Source organism: Lepidochelys kempii, chromosome 21 (assembly GCF_965140285.1).
Source record: "Lepidochelys kempii isolate rLepKem1 chromosome 21, rLepKem1.hap1, whole genome shotgun sequence".
Taxonomy (NCBI): Eukaryota; Metazoa; Chordata; order Testudines; family Cheloniidae; genus Lepidochelys; species Lepidochelys kempii.
In genome coordinates this window covers 7,823,300-7,839,125 of record NC_136400.1, presented here as the reverse complement: position 1 = coordinate 7,839,125, position 15,826 = coordinate 7,823,300, and the positions used below count along the sequence as shown (strand labels likewise).

General features: G+C 52.3%; 1 protein-coding gene across 3 annotated transcripts in view; it reads right to left on the bottom strand.

The window, feature by feature from the left end:
* Positions 1-4,024: 4,024 nt before the first annotated feature.
* Positions 4,025-15,826, bottom strand: part of PIK3C2B (phosphatidylinositol-4-phosphate 3-kinase catalytic subunit type 2 beta) — a 78,440-nt gene continuing 66,638 nt past the window's right edge. For all 3 annotated transcript variants that reach the window (XM_073319542.2, XM_073319541.2, XM_073319543.2), the window contains 16 exons: positions 15,725-15,819; positions 15,293-15,473; positions 14,548-14,655; positions 13,742-13,834; positions 12,765-12,894; positions 12,148-12,284; positions 11,275-11,444; positions 10,759-10,915; positions 10,020-10,129; positions 9,553-9,754; positions 8,833-8,957; positions 8,041-8,158; positions 7,478-7,559; positions 6,971-7,077; positions 6,735-6,863; positions 4,025-6,276 (listed from right to left, as the gene is read on the bottom strand). In XM_073319542.2, coding sequence (XP_073175643.2) covers positions 6,088-6,276; positions 6,735-6,863; positions 6,971-7,077; positions 7,478-7,559; positions 8,041-8,158; positions 8,833-8,957; positions 9,553-9,754; positions 10,020-10,129; positions 10,759-10,915; positions 11,275-11,444; positions 12,148-12,284; positions 12,765-12,894; positions 13,742-13,834; positions 14,548-14,655; positions 15,293-15,473; positions 15,725-15,819 — 2,133 coding nt within the window. In that variant the 3' untranslated portion in view covers positions 4,025-6,087. The remainder of the gene's footprint in view (positions 6,277-6,734; positions 6,864-6,970; positions 7,078-7,477; positions 7,560-8,040; positions 8,159-8,832; positions 8,958-9,552; positions 9,755-10,019; positions 10,130-10,758; positions 10,916-11,274; positions 11,445-12,147; positions 12,285-12,764; positions 12,895-13,741; positions 13,835-14,547; positions 14,656-15,292; positions 15,474-15,724; positions 15,820-15,826) is intronic.

Genomic DNA, 15,826 nt, shown 5'->3' with positions numbered 1-15,826 from the left:
AGAGTAGGGCTCCATGGGTTAAAGCAATTGGCAACCCACACTCCTTGTTTTTATCCTGGCTCTAAGAGGAGAGATGGGGTCATTACTTACTCTTGTGAAACCTGAATTTGTTCCCCCAGTGTCTGTTGCTTTTGTCTGCACGCCAGATGGGTTGCAGGAGCACCCTTGTATGCTACAGTTAATTGTTTTTGGGCAACTTCATGTGTTAACACATCAATTCTAGCTGTTAAATCACTCAATCTCAGTTTTTCACTTTGAAATTCTTTATTCACTCCCCTGAGATTAAGTCACAACTCCTGTCTCCTAATGTGCTCTGTGAATTGTTCCATTTTTCCCTTTATCTGATTTACCAATCCAGTGAGAGTATTATTTGCTACTTCTCCCTCCCGTGCACTTACTTTTCCCATTGTGACAGGCACCAGTCTAGGTCTCTGTTTCAGTTTTACCAGAATCTGGCTTGTATCGTACGGTAGTGGTTCCAATGTGGTGGTCCCTGTTTCATTTTTTAATTTTGCTAGGGCCACCGTCTTCCATTTCTGTCCCCATTCTTCAGGCACTATATAGGTACCTGAAGCCCGTTGTTGACTACCAGTATTTATAACAAGGGACGCACTTCTCTTTGTTGCAGATTCTTTACAGCTGTTCCCAGTGGTTTAGTCTGTTCCTGTGCTTGCGGTCTCTGGCCTGCTTGCCACCCTGCTAGGAGAGTGGGAGCATTCCAGGGCTCTGTGGCTTCTCTTGCTTCTTTTAACTCTATCTTTGTTTCTGTTATTTGGCCTGCCAATTTTATGGTGTGTTGTCTTAACCATTTAACAGCCAAGGCTATATAGTTTGCAATATTCTACATTTCTTACACTTGTTTTTCAAGGCTACAGTCTCTGCCCTAGCCTTACAGATTCCATTCCATGTTTCTTCCCCACTACCTTTTAAAATTCATATGGACCTCCTTTGCTGGCAACCCAGTGCAGCGTCCATACCTTATTAAACTCTATAAGGATTTGCAAGGAGGGATTAAGGGAGTTCCCTAGCTCGTCACTTTCTGCCAGGTTAGATTGTGATTCCTACAGAGGACGGCTCACTTACATTCAGATCAGCGGTCAGGATCACCAGTCTAGTCAGTCATTGCCTGCATTTGGGTTCTCCCTGCGTGCTTTACTGGCTCAGGCCAGATAGTTCGTACAGCAGGCTCCAATCGAACTGCCCAAAAGACCACAGACTCTGTTTCTGTAGTGAAGGTACTCGGCCAGGTTTATTGGCCACAAAGCAGAATCCTTGCTCCCCGGATCAGTGTCTACAGTTATACTAGGACATGTATGCCCATGACAATGGATGCAGCTCAGTGAATGGCAGGACTTTCCATTCCCCCCTTGTTCGGACAAAGACACAGACCCTGTGACCTCTCTTTTATACACTGATACGAACAAGTTACTTATTGCCCCTCGGAGGTGATTAGTTACCACCCTTTATCTTGTACATGTAAGTTAGATCAAAACATCTATAGTCATCACTTTGTCAGCCTGACATTATCTTTAAGAGGGGTCAGTGTGTCCTTGTATCGTCTTTGGAGAGTGCGTTCACACATAACCCTGTATGTTCTGGTGCTACCCTCCTGGAATGGGTTTATGTGAATATGTTGGGTTTTTGCAACTCCAGCCCTATTCTTGCCAACTTCATGTATGCGGCAGGGCCTGACTTCTGCTCACAGCTTGACTTTTGCTCACTTTGCTTTATATTGGCATGGCCTACTTTAGTTCAGGCCTTAGGCCTTACATCAAGCCCCTTATACAAGGCCTTATGTCTTAGGCTCCTTCTTTCTACACACAGTATCAATAGAGTCCACTAATTTTGGGTGGCCAAATTATTTTTGGAGGTACCAACCATATGCAGCTCCCGCTGACTTGAGCTAGACTAGTGGGTGCTCAGCATCTCTGAAAATCAGGCCAAAGCCATCTCACATTGAGCACCTAGAAATTAAGGTACCAAACTGAGTGACTACTTTTGAAAATTTAGGCCTGAAAGACTCTCTGCCTCGGTTTCCCTGTTTATAAAACAAAGGATGATACTTATTTATAGCTCAGGTGTGTGATAAAGCAGCTACAGCTCCACAGGTGAAAGGTGCCGAGAGTTGGTTCTCGTTAGCTCTTCCTCTTAAGCTTCTGGTGTATTTTCAAGGACCAAGCTGTCACTGCTGAAAGAACATTATGTATCTGCACTAGTGGAGAGACTGCCCTGCTACTCCTACGGAAAGAATAGTCTCTTTGTTCATCCTCCCACAGACATAGTAAAATATATATTACTATAATTTCCCCACTAAAACTCATACTGATGGGGATGACGTTTAATTTTTGTTAGTGAGCAAACTGAAAGACAGGCAGTTACAATGAAAATTCCAATACTGACACAACAAGTCCCAGTGGACAGGAAATAGCCAGTTAATTTCCTTATTTTACCAAATAAGTGACCAGCCAGAGCATTAATAATCCTCGTGTCAGCTGTAGTGTAGGGAGCGGCTAATGTTGAGCCGTGTGTTCATTAAAATTGTAACTGGTAATTAAGAAATTCTACCCTTCAAAATATTAATTTAGTAAGGGTGAGGCATTCAGGTCACTCCAAAGCCAGCATTTAGCAATAGGTGGGCTGGAGAACATCATTAACCCAGCAATCATTGTTTCTTAGGTGTGCGAGGAGAAAAAAAGACCCAATTAAACTATTACATTGTGTTCTCTGTTTGCTCAGTGTCTTTCAACTCCTTGCATGTAAGCGCACGCTTTGTAATCCACATTGCTCCGCTCTGCTAGTGGCACTCTCTGCTGAATCACAGACATAACCTGACCAGGCCTTAGACTCAGCCTGAGGTGCAGGATTAATTTAAACCTTGTTTTTTTCCTGACAGATGAAGGCATAGGAGGACGGAGAGTTGGTGTGGAAGTACACCATGAGGCCTTGAGCTTCTAAGGGTTAATTTGCTGTCTCACTTCCCTCAAAGGGTTAAATCTGTTAGCAGTATCTTGCCGTTCACACTCCTGCAAGCCCAACCCAAGGAACAGCCATCCTCAGCCCCAGCCTCCCTGCAGCAGCTAACATGCATCCCGGCCTGGCATCATGGTAACAGCAAAAGGTTCCTCCGCATTCCAGTTACGCATGGGAGCATGCTGTAGCTATGACTGATGCAGCCCCTCGGCAGTTGTAATTACAGGTGGTAGTTTAAGAACTAAGTATGTTTGTAACGTGGATTGTGTGTTGCTGTAGCAACAGTGTCGGACAATAATAAAGCCGCTTCAGTAAGTGCGGAAGCCTGTGCTGGCCTTTCCATTCTCCACCCAGCACGCTCACAAGGAATGGATACTGTGAGCGAACTCCCATTTCTCCATGAGAGTGGTTTACTTTTTCCTCCTCTGCTCCGTGCCCTATGTTAGGTTTTCATCTTCTCTCTTTTAATATGGTTTCTTTAGACCCCTTTTACATTTTGATTTAGTGTTAGTGAGCACTGGTTTGACAACTAAGGGGACTGGAATCCTCTCTTTATAACAGGCAAAACAGCCCCAGGGCAAGATCCCATTTCCGGGCCCCATCAGTGTGCCTCAACTCTGACTTAGAGGGATGAAAAGGGGCCTTCAGTCCTTGGCCTCTCTGCTGAGATTGCAAGCAAGAGAGCGAACAGCAATGGCAGTTCTGTGATAGGGTCCTCTCCCTAGGAAAGTGGGCTGAGATCCACCAAAATCATTTCGCAAAGGCAAGTAGGTAGCCATCCCTTGGTATCTAGTTTCATTCACTACTGAGCTGGTCGGGATTTGATGTCATAGAGGCAAAAGGCTCCCTACCTCATTCCCATTCTCCAGCGTGTCCCAGAAACACAGAGATACGGTGTCTGCCCCCCCTTCGCTGGGCTGGAGTGCAGTACAGCCACTTTCACAGAGTAGCAGCCTCACCGGCGTGATTCTGAAATGCCAAGATTGCTGCTCAGTGGGCAGGTCCACCCTTATGACACTGGCTTTGGGGATTCATGAGGCCACACGTTCTTCCATTGTATTTCATTTCCTTTTATTTTAATGCCACTATTTTACAACCGAGCGAGATGCAGGTATCTGAAAGGTGCCTCTTCAGGAGCCCGAACTGCACCCCAACACAGATTGTGGGGGAAAGAGCGTTGACTGAAGAACTTGGCTATATTTGAGGACATCTCCTTAATGCACCTCTCCCAAACCCACCGGTGGAGGTTCAGAGATGCCACCGCCCGACACATCTGCAACTAGTCAATACCATGGCATGGAGGGGGGGATCCTTTCCTCAACCCCAGCTTATTTAAACCCATTCACCTACTAGATACAATATTTAAAACTTTTAATATAAAGATAAGTTCATATTCTCGATCCTGAGAAATGTTTCATCTGTTTACGGAATTCTCACTGTAAACAAAGCACCATTGACACCTCGGGGGGGAGGGAGAGAAGAGGGGACAGGGGAGGGAGACAGCTGCTTGGGGTGGGAGGTGCCTGAGCTCTTGAACTCTGCAGTTTAGGGCAACCCCACTATTCTGCCTGCCCCATGGACGGAGCCCTATCGCCTGCTCTCCCCTCTCTGACACCAAGTGGAAACAGGCATCCTTTAAAATCATTTTTACAATGGGAATTAGATCTTTAAAAACCAAAAAAGGTTAAGAAGGGGGTATTTCCTTTCCCCTCTACACAGACACACACAATATGAATGTAACAAAAACAAAAAAATCATATCTTCTACAAATGTTTCTCTCCCCTGAAAGGCTGACGAGAGGAAGAGCAGAGCCTCTCTGCTCTTTGCGTGACCATCAGTGGCTCCTTCTCCTCCAGGCATGGAAAAGTCTCAGTAGAAATGGCATCGTGCTCAATACCAGCGTAATTCTGATCAGTGAGCAAGCCCCACCCTTCCCAGAGGGGCAGATTGGCATTGCACAAGCCCCACCCCTATTTGGTACAAAGTGGTGGAGCTCCAAGTGACCAGCTCCTTCATGTGGAATCTCAAGCTCCAAGGAACAATTTCCAGAAGTCACCTGAATGAAGGATAAGATCATCTCCCGCTTCCAAGATTTGACTGCCTCTACCCCTAAGACTTAGCCCAGCCCAGCCCCTCGCAAAGTCTCCGCTGCTGCTTCTCCCTTGGAACAATTCAATCTAGTGAGCAGGGGACCCGGGGGGGGGGGGGGAAGAAAAACATGGACAGCCAAGTATGGTAAAAGTCATGCTTCTGAATGTCCAACATCGCCACAAGGCCAGAGTAAAGGGCCTTGGGGAGTGAAGCACAGCTGGAATTGAAGTGAATATTGCTGGCATTTTTTCAGGGGGCAGGGGAGATAATCAACTGTGACAGTCATTCCCCAGGAGCAAGGTTCACAGACTTGCATGCTCTCTGGCGGGAATCCAGAACAGAAGGCTCTACACATTCACAAATTATACAGCTCTCCTTTGGAAGCAAATTCTCTGAGATGGACAGAGGAGGCAGCTTGGATCCTAGCATACCACCTCCTAAACCAGAGACAAGGAGGGCTTATCTGCTGCTTGTGGCCTTTAGGTCCCCCCTGCCCCCAGAAGTTCCTATGGATATATACATTCTTTTAAACAAACTCCCTAGAGACAGTCCAATAAGAACCTTACTGATGAAGTATCTCTCCTCCCTCCACACCCACAGGTCTCTTCTCATCAAAGCCTCATGTCCCATCTGGACACAAATTACTTTTCATTATTTTTTAAAAATAAAAATCTCAAAAAAAAAAAGTGTCCCCGATATTCCCCCCTCCCTCATTGTTGCTCCCTTGACACAAGGTAAACTTAAAAAAAAAAAAAAAAAAAAAAGACTGCAGCCTTTTCAAGTCACAATAGGATTTCCTATTGCGATGTTGAGTTCCCAGTTTCTACAGGGAAAATGTAACAAAAAACCACCCCCAAAAATGAACACCTTCATCTGCAGAGAGAGGGTTTGTCTCTAGGTCCTGCTTGCAGAAAACAAAATCCATCTGGATCCAGGATACAACTCCTGGGACTCGCGCCCATTCCCACGGCCTAGCACTGCAGGGCTGACGTGGTTCCAAAGACACTGCCACTGCTGTTGCTCTCCTCACATGGTCCCTTGGCTCCTGGAGCCCAGCTCAAACCAGCCCATCTTCTCTTGGGTCAGGTCCAGGTCCCGTAGCTTAATGCAGACCTCCCCGAGAAGGATGTTCTCCCAGAAGCTCTCCTCGCTCAGGATGCTCAGGCGCAGTTCCCGCTGCTGAAGGTCTCCTCTGGGAATCCCGTCGTAGACGAGCTGCAAGACAGAGAATGGGGAAGGCCCTTACCGGTCCGAACGCGGTACCTTGGCAGCCTGGAGAAGGAAGTTCTCGGTTACGGAATGGGGAGTCCCTGCTGTTGCCCCAACCATGCTCTGGAGGGAGAGTGTAGCTCAGTCTCCATGAGCCATTCAGTGCTTGGCCTCTCCGCTGAGAGGACCAGATAGGAGATGGGCCCTTTTCCCTGGAAACTGGTCTGAGACACCAGCTCATTTGACAAACTGCTGAACGTTCCTCAGTCAGCGGCGATTTTTGATCCCTACTGACCCAAGCAATCCAGCCAGTGCACTAGTAGTGGCAGGCAACTGGAGTCCACCCTCGTCCGGGAAAGATGACAAAGATTCACTTAGCTGGCCCTAGATCTAACCTAACCCCATCACAGCTGAATGCTCTTTCCATGAGCCCTATATGAGGGTCAAAGGGAATTGGACGGTACCATTTCATTGTAAGTGGGGTTGCAGGTTTTCCGAGCCACTTTGGTTTTTCTCTTGGTGGTTTTCTGGGGGTCAGGCAAGAGATAGATCTTGACGTAAGGGTCAGGGTCATTCCCATCCTGGAGAGGCTGCTACAAGAGGGAGAGACCAAAAAAAACCCCAGTCATTTCCACGGCACCAGGATACAGACAGAGCCTGCGCAGCAGCCATGGCTGCTGCTGGGATTACAGGCACCTACCAGGCCTCGGATGTGCATCACCATGATGAAGAGCTTGTTGTTCTTGTAAGAAATGGAGAGCTTCACCTCCCCTCCCACCTTCCCGATGGGCCGGGACCACGTGGCATCTGGAAAGAGGCAAAGGAAAGAGATAGGGCGCAGTGCCTACCAGCACAGGGGGTGAGCTACAGAGGCCAGCACAGGTTAGAAACCGAGCAGCGACACAGCGGTGCAGCAGCAATTCGAAACCACATGCCAGCTTCTTAGGAAGAAGCGTAAAAGTCGTGCTTCTAAATACCCAACATCACCACAATGGAATCCCCTGGAGGGGCTGTTTTTCCTTTAGGTAACCACTACTTTGACCCTCATTCTCCTGCTCCATCAAGGGGTCAGGAAGGAATCTGCCGCTGTGGTTTAGTACAGCATAGTACAGGTACATTGCGTGGGTGTGTTACACCTTCCCTATGACACGCCTGATATTGGCCTCCATACCAGACTAGATGGACCATATACAATGAATAGTGATACCTGCGGGCTTTGGAGCTGGATTGGTGCCTGCAGCCTTCTCATCCCGCGGGAGTGGTTGGAAGAACGTATACACAAGATCACACTGCAAGGCAAGAATAGCACAAGTCTGGCTTGTATTACACAACAGAGGTAACAGGCTCTTTTCTCCATCCGTAAGCATGTTCCGCAAACTTCAAAGCAAGATATGTAACGCCACCACCAGTTATGAATATAGCACCTTCCATCCTCCAGAATCTCAAGCCAGAGGAACAACTCACCACTTCGATGGCGTGTCTGATCTTCAAATAACTTTACAAACTGGAATTAAGTTAAGACTTGCAAGCTCCCTGAGATCAAAGCTCATGTTCCTGTCCCCGTTTTACAGATGGGGAAACTGAGGCACAGAGAGACATGACTTGCCCACTTCTCACTAACACAGTCTGGAAAAGGGCCCAGGAATCCTTTCCCTTAGTCACTTGCTATACTCACTAGATAAGTTCTAGAAGGGAGTGTTATCTATTAAGCCGTGTATGCTAGATCCCTTCTCCACCGTAGACTGAGAGGCGCTGAGAAGAGAATCTTACCTCAGCCACCTCTGGGGCTGAGTGGATCAGATGCCAGATGTAGCCATTCAGCTCCTCTTTCCTCCTGTCGGCCATTGCCTCGCCTCGTGACCGGCCGATCACAAACCTACTGGGAAAACTGACCAGTTGTGTGGGTGTAGGCGAGAGAGAGAGAGAGAGAGAGAGAACAGTTAGCAAGTCCCCAGTTGAGGGCAGCAGAATGCACTGCTGAAGCAGTAGTACCCCTAAGTCAGCTGCTCTTGCCAGAGGCAGCCAGTGTTGCACTGAGGCACATCACACCACAATGGTGCCGAGTCGATTGTTTCTCAGCAACAGAATCTAGAGGACTTTCCGGGCCAATCTGGACAGGTGCTGCCAGCAAAAACTGGAGGATGGGTGGGCAGGGAATACTGGCAGGGTGAGAGGGCCCTAAAGCCAAGGATAGCTGGATCCTGACAGGTGTCTCTCAGCACCAAGAGAATCAAGAAGGGCTCAGTCTGGGTGGGTGCTGTCTGGAGCCAGGGACAGCTGTAGTGGGCTGAGTCAAGTTACAGTGGTCTGGGAAAGCCAGGAAGCAGCATGGGGGAAAAACAAACAAACAAACAAACAAACAAACAAACCACGGGGAGACTTGTCATCGTGGGTGCTGCCTGGAGGCAGGCAAAGCCCATGAGGGAGGTGCATCCCCTCCTCCCAGCATGCACCTGCCCAGAGATGAACCAAGCCCCAAACCAGCTGCAGAGCACAGCCCCTTTTCTCTGGGGGTGGGACAAGAAGTGGCGCTGAGGAAGAGAGGAGGGGCAGCAGGGCTACCTGGGCAGGTGGGAGGAGGGGAAGATGAGGCGTAGCTTGTTGTGCAGCTCCTGGAACTCCTCAAAGGTACGCTGGACATAGGTGACCTCGCAGGGGCTCTCCCGCTGCACCTTCACAACGTACGTCTGCAAGACAGGGAGGCAGAGCCTGTTACCGCTGGCATGCCTGCGTCTGATCTAACTTATTACCAGGACAGATCGGGAGTAGCCCAACTGACATCCAGATTAGCTCAGAATCAGACCCACCGTGCATGCACTGAAATGCAAGAAGTTTGAAAATCAGACAGAGGTTAAATGGTTTCTTTTGGCATCACTTCAGACCCTGTTAAAAGCTGGGGAAAGTTTTCAGGAACATGCGTCTGAAGGGAGGCAGACATTCAAGTCAAGTCACCTTTGAAGGCCTCATGGAAGGGTAAGTGGAGAGACCTGGGTTCTAATGAAATCATACATGTGAGGGCAGCCATCCACTGATAGGTCCCACATTTCCCTTCCTCCAGAGGACTGGGTTTGCCCCCTCTAAACCACTAAATGTTCCTAGTGAGGCCAGAATCAGGAACCACTGCAGCAGCCTTAATTTGGTTTGTCTCTCTGCCCCTAGGACTCCACTGAATGGCAGTAGACCGGGCCTTCCTCCAAACCCACCCCCCAGCACAGAATCCCTCTCCCAGATCTCTCATCTCCCCCGGCACGTATCCGGAAGAAGCAGAGCTGCAGTGCTCACATAGCCTTTGCTGGGGTTGAAGACTTTCTCATGGCGGCAAAGGAAGACGTCGCGGATCCGGCCAGCTGTCTTGAGTGTGTGCATGCGGGGGGCGAAGGAAAGCACAGGGCGGGTGTCCGAGCCTGTGAACTTCATTTGCGCCAGGTTGTGGATGAAGAAGTTGAGCTTGGTGGCCACGCTGCCCAGGCTAGACTCGATCAACCTGCAATGAGGGAGGGCAGCGTCACAGTGAGAGAGGGGGGACGCCATCCTGGGCCAAAGGCAGCTGCCATTCTTGGCACCCAGGCCCCTAAACTCTCCTGAGTGCACAAAGGCCCCTCAACCAGGGATGCTGAGACACAAAGAGCCGGGCTCCTTTCCTAGGAGTGGGGTGTACAGCCACTGAAGGCCCTTCCATCTCTCCCTGGTGACAGAGGGGCGCCTTCCCCTTCCCCACCTGTCGCCCAGCACCAGGTGCACTCTTTTACCTGGTGAAATAGGTGGTGGCATCAGCCTCGGAGTCCTGCGGCCGCAGGGCGTCGTAGACATACTTGAGGTCCTCGAGGTCGGAGAGCTCCGGGATACCACAGGACAGCATCTGGGGAGCAGGGCAGCCAGGTCAGTGCCAGGCGCCCAGAGGTGGGGAAGGAGCAGGGAGAGAGAGATGGACCAGCCGATCCTGGGGCCTCTATGCTAAACATGGCCCAGGTGCGGGTCAAGATGGCCTGTCCAGCATCCCCACTGAAGTCTCCTTCAGTGGAGAGGGACAGGGGCCTTCTCCCCATCACTCACATCCACACCCCATGAGATGTACTTAGCGAGCCCAGCCCAGCGCTGGGTGTGTCTGCCTGGATCCAAGTCACTCATGTGGGTGAGGACAGCGGCGTGAGTTCCGTATGATCAGGCAGTCATTGCCGCACTTCAGACAGCTGGAGGGGGGCTTGCATGACACTAAGCACATGCCTCCCCCCAAGGGTGGAGCATGCTGCTTTCATAGCGCTGTCAGATGGGACCCAAGAGCCCAGGGTAGGGGGCAGAACCCGAGAGGCCAAGGGGCAGCTGTAGACTCAGAGGGGGAAGGGAATTTTCCCAGCACTGAGGGTGGGAGGCATCTCAAGGCCTGGGCACGGAGGGTGGCCTGCTCTTTGGAGATCCTTTGGTAATGAGGCCCAGCGAGAGCAAAGCTGCCGCGGTGCCTGGACCAGGGCAACCCTCCCGTGTTCTCACCAGGCCTAGCAGGTTGAGGAAGAGGTGGGTATGCTTGCGGATCAGGTTGTACGCCTGGCAGCAGAGATCCACAAAGTCATGGAAGCGGCTGGAGGGCTTGTCACCACCATTAATAACATAGGCCATGTCCGAGGTGAAGACGAACGGGGCCCGGTCCCTGCACCAGAGAAAGAGACACGCATGCCCAGATCAGCACAGGGTGTGGAGCAGAGGGGTCGACGATGGGAAATGGAACAGATAGCCACTCCAGTCTGTCCTGCATCCGACAAAAGACACCCTGATCCAGCTGGGAACAGCCAGGCTCCCTGACAGCCGCACAGCAGACCTTCCAAACCACTGTATCCACAGTACAAACTGTAGCCCTGTAGTCTCACAGAAACATGGCCACCCCGAGCACAACAGCTGCAGGGAGAAGATATTTGGTAAAGGGAGCCAGGGCTAAGTTCTGCTCCAGCGTGCACCTACAATCCCATTGTATTATCACCCCTCTGCCAGGCGCCTGTGGGTGACACCCACCTTTTGATGTTGCCAAACATCTGGGCATGGCCCAGGAACCTGCCGAAGTCGATGTGGAACATGTGGCCGGTGGTTTTGAGCATGATGTTGTCATTGTGCCGGTCGCAGATCCCCAGCACATAGGTGGCCACGCAGCACCCGGCGCATGAGTAGATGAAGTTCTCCACTGCCTGGGAGAGGGAGAAGGGGTTAAAGCAGGTGAGAGGGGAAGAGAGGGAGAGATACTTCAAAAAGGAATTGAGAGGAAGGGGAGAGAGCATGGGAATGTTTAGTCACTCTCAGGAGCAAGCTTGGTCCGTGAGGTGGAGGGGGGCACTTAATGCTGCTCAGCTCCCCCACCTGCTTTCACCAGGAACTTGTTTTAAGTAACAAAGCATTAAAAAAAAACAAAAAAACCTTTGCACTCTTGCTGTAGGTCCTACATATAAACAAACCTGTGGGTACAGAATCACAGAAACGCAGGGCTGGAAGGGACTTCAAAAAGCCATCGAGTTCAGGCCCCTGCACCAAGTCAGGACCAAGTATATCTAGACCATCCGTCCAGCTTGTCCTTAGATGCAGGCACAATCCAGGAGCACAGGTGCATCTGGCTGGCTTGCTTTATGCAAAAGGTCAAGATCAAGTTCACTTACCAAAGGGCCTAAACAAAGCCCAGCGCCATGCCCGAGCCAGGCTCAGGGTGCATCTGTCGGCCATTGTTTATGTGGAGGGCTTACAAGAAGTTAAGCATATTGGAAGGTGCATTCGTTTGTGCATCATCCCAAACTGCAGAGGCTATTTGCCTCCCTCGGACCCCTGCTCCCTTCCCTACAGAGGGATTTGTACGACCCCTTTCCATTCCAAAGTCACCCCGCTGCACTCCCACGTCACTACCTTCTCGTACTCATCCTCCGTGGGGTTGTGCTTTTGCAGCCAGTCTGCCAGGGGGCGATCCTTGAAGGAGCCCGTCACCCCATGCTCCACCTGGATCTTGCGCAGAGTCTCTGCGTTGGGGATCATCTCCACCATGCCTGGAAGGGGAGGCAGCAGGTACCAGGGTCAGCACCCAGAATCGCCACTCACTCTGTCCGTCCAAACCCTCCCCCTGCCCCGGGTGGCACAGAGAGATCCCAGCCTGGGTCCTCAAAGTCTCAGCAGCCCTCTGAGAGGTCAGCGTTCGGGGCCAGCCATCACCAATCTGCATGCCTTCATTTGAGAGCCTGACTTGAGGCACTTCGGGCCTGATTTGCAGAAGGGCTGAATGTCTGCAGCTGCACGGACCAAAATCCGCCTCTGAAAATCGGGCCGTAAGAGTCTTCCGCAGCATCTCCCTCTGGTGGCAGCACAGAGACACCCAAAGGGACAGTTGCTGGGTTCGAGCACTGTTCATCCTGGCTCTGCAGCCGCTGGATTCCCGACAATGGCCCCATGCCGAGAGCATCACAGCCCCAGAGGAGCAGCAACTTCCTGGGAGGGAAGCGGGAGACAGTCACACCCGGGCTCTGACTTACCCCGGCCCCGGCCAGTGGAGAAGCAGCGGAAGATGACCATGCGCATGTCCAGCCCCTCCTGCACCCAGATCTTATTCATAATCCGGATCATCTGCAGCGTCAGCATGTCCTGCCGGAGGTCGTCTCCACACTGGCAGTCACAGGAGGGAAGGTGCATGGTCACAACTGGCGTGTTTCCATGAAGGCAACAGCTCACTGTTCCCTCTCTGGGGTTCCCTCTCCCAGGAGCGATCTCGCACCCTCCCCACAGAGGCTCTTCTCAGATTTAAAGAGGGCACTGCCAGCTCTGTCCCTGCCCAGCAAAGCCTTCCCAAACCCCACGATTTATGAATGCAGGACCAGTCTCTTCCACCATGTGTCTGGGGCTAAGGGGGTTCACTTTTTTCGGGGACAGATGCGATTCTGTGGGAGCTGAGCAAGTGGGAACATCAGGGAGAGGTGCCAACAGTCAGGTCCAGATTGTGGAATAGGGAAGGGGTGGAAGCCTCCTCACTTGGGACACTGAAAGCGGGACTGAGCACCAGCCTGGGGGAATAGATTGTAGGGAACGACACTGCCCATGAGCTACATGATCCAACTGGCTTTTTAAACCTTCTGTGGCAGGGACTTTGTGGGTGAAGAACTAGACTCAAGTGCCTTCCATTGACGGTATCCAGAGGGCGCCCCCCCATCTTGCTATTTAGTGAGGGCATTTCTCGGGGAACTAGGTTCGTCACGCAGCCATGGCTTGCGGTGGAGCTGGTTCCCATCACCGTTCGGAGACCTTTGCTCACTTTTTGCTTGACAAGCGGCTGGTCTCACAGCTGCTGCAGGGATGGGAGCAGCCAGAGAGGAGGACGTGCCCTACTGGCTACTACTCTGCAATGAACTCCTCCGCACTTTGACCCAGAAGCCTCAGCAATGGCTGTTTGATCAGAACCGCGTGCCAGAGGTGCAGACACAGAGCCAACCGGATAAGCAGCGGCAGCAGGGCTCACCTTAAAGATCACGCGGATGTTCTCCCCGAGGGCATCCACGTTCTGGAAGGAGAGCTTCAGGGGCACGGCGTTGGAGTTGAAATAGGAGCAGTCCTGCCGCCAGGGAGGGAAGGAGGAGACTGTCAGAAAGAACCAGAGCTACCTGGGGATATGAACATTGCTGCAGCCCTGAGCATCCTAGGGTTATGATCTCAGTCTGCCGGGGGACACAGGCTCCCACTGGTCCATTGCCTGTCAGTAGGCCAGCAGCATCGATCAACCTGCCCGCTGCAGGGATCACCACCTCTGGGCCCTGGCTATCTGTGATGCGTAGAGCCACCAGGCCCAACACTCGGGCCAGAGGATTTATGCACTAGCCAGTCACCAGGCTTCTCTCTGCCTCGCTCATGCAAGGTCCTTGGAGGCATTTGACTTACGTCCCCAAATCCACACCAAGGTTCAGCTAGATTGGCACTGCTGCTCGGGGGAGGCAGAGAGCTGGACACACCGCACTGAGGCAGGTGCGGGTGGGTGCGTGGGGATGGGGTGCAGATCAGGAGACAATCTGGAATGTTGGGGCAGGTGGAGAGGAGACACAGGGCTGGTGGTCAGGAGCACATGGGTCTGAGGTACGCGGGCAGATACTGGTGCTCTTTGCGGGGTACGTAGATTAGGGGGAAGAGCTGATGGATGGACAGTGCAAAAGGTCTTCTCATTAGAATCCGTTGTCTTGGAATTCTGTGCCTCTGGGGGAATTAGCCCTACTACAGCAGGTGGGCCAGCAGCCCGGGTCCTGATTCCCTTCTCACCCCGGCTCAGTCACTCACCCTGGGCACGATCCCCTTCACCAACAGGCTGGGGCTAAGCGGCAGGCGGCAGGAGCCATTGGCACTGAAGAACTGTTTCACATGGACCAGCCCGTCTCGGAGAATGGCCTGCCGGAGACGTGGGGAGGGGTGGGTCACAGCCTTGCATGCACATCCCTGCCAGCATGCCAGCCCTGCCAGCAACCCACTCCAGCATCAATGCCCCCCGGAGGGATCGACTGGCTGAGGGGGAGCTGCAGCTCTGCAATCCCTTTGCAATGACAGCTTCTCACTCTCCAGCTGCAATGCGGATGCACCATGCCTGGGAACCCTGCTTTGCGCAGTGACCCCTGAAGGAGCGGCGCTAGGCAGGCCTGCCTAGTCACCCTCAACTGGAGGGAGGTGCCCGTGACCTCAAGGAATTATGGGTGAGGAGGTTGGGGGAGCCTCGGCACATGTGTAGAGTATGGAAGGCCCCTCAGTGGGGGATGGGAGTTGGAGGAAAAGGGGGAACAACGCTCCTATCCCATGACCCTTCAGCAACTCCGGAAGGGTGGGGCTGCAGCCAGCACTCCTACATGGCTCCCGACAGCGCCTCCCACTGGGCGAGGTGGGAACTGGGGCAGCTGGGAGGTCCCCTGACAGCCAGCGCTCTTGGCCTGCTCCCTGCAGACAGAGGAGTGCTGTCCGTAAGCAAAGCAAGCAGCTTTCAGTCGGACCCCCCTGCCGCTCATGCCCCTCCCAGAGGTACAGGCTAAGCACCAACCTGTCGCGAGGACGGAGCGGCCTCCCGAACCTGCTGGGCCAGCTTGGCCAAGGTGTTGACCAGGCAGCACTGCCGGTCGAACTCCTCTCGCAGGCCTTTGCCACAGCAGCAGAGCAGGGCTGCCAGCAGGTACTGGTAGCGGATGCTGAACTGGGAGTCCTTGAGTCCGTCCTTCAGCAGCCTGGGGGAAGAGGGCAGCATGGAGATGTCAGGACAAGGGGCCCCCAACCCCTCTCATTCCTACTCTCCCCAGTGCAGGAACTCCAGGGTGGGGAGCTGGGGCTTGTACCTCACAGGCTAAGAGGGGGACAAGTCATGGCTGGTGATGTTAAATGGTGGGATGCCCACTCCCCAGGCACCTCCCATCACTTGGGCAGGCCTCAGCTGAGCACAGACCCCTCCCAAAGGCTGCAGCACCCACACCAACATTACCAGAAGAAGTAGTGGGTGATTCTCAGGTCACAGATGGCTCGCTTCATAAGGAACCGCACCAGGGGGCTGTCGAGGTAGCACTCATACTTCAGGGCCTGGGAG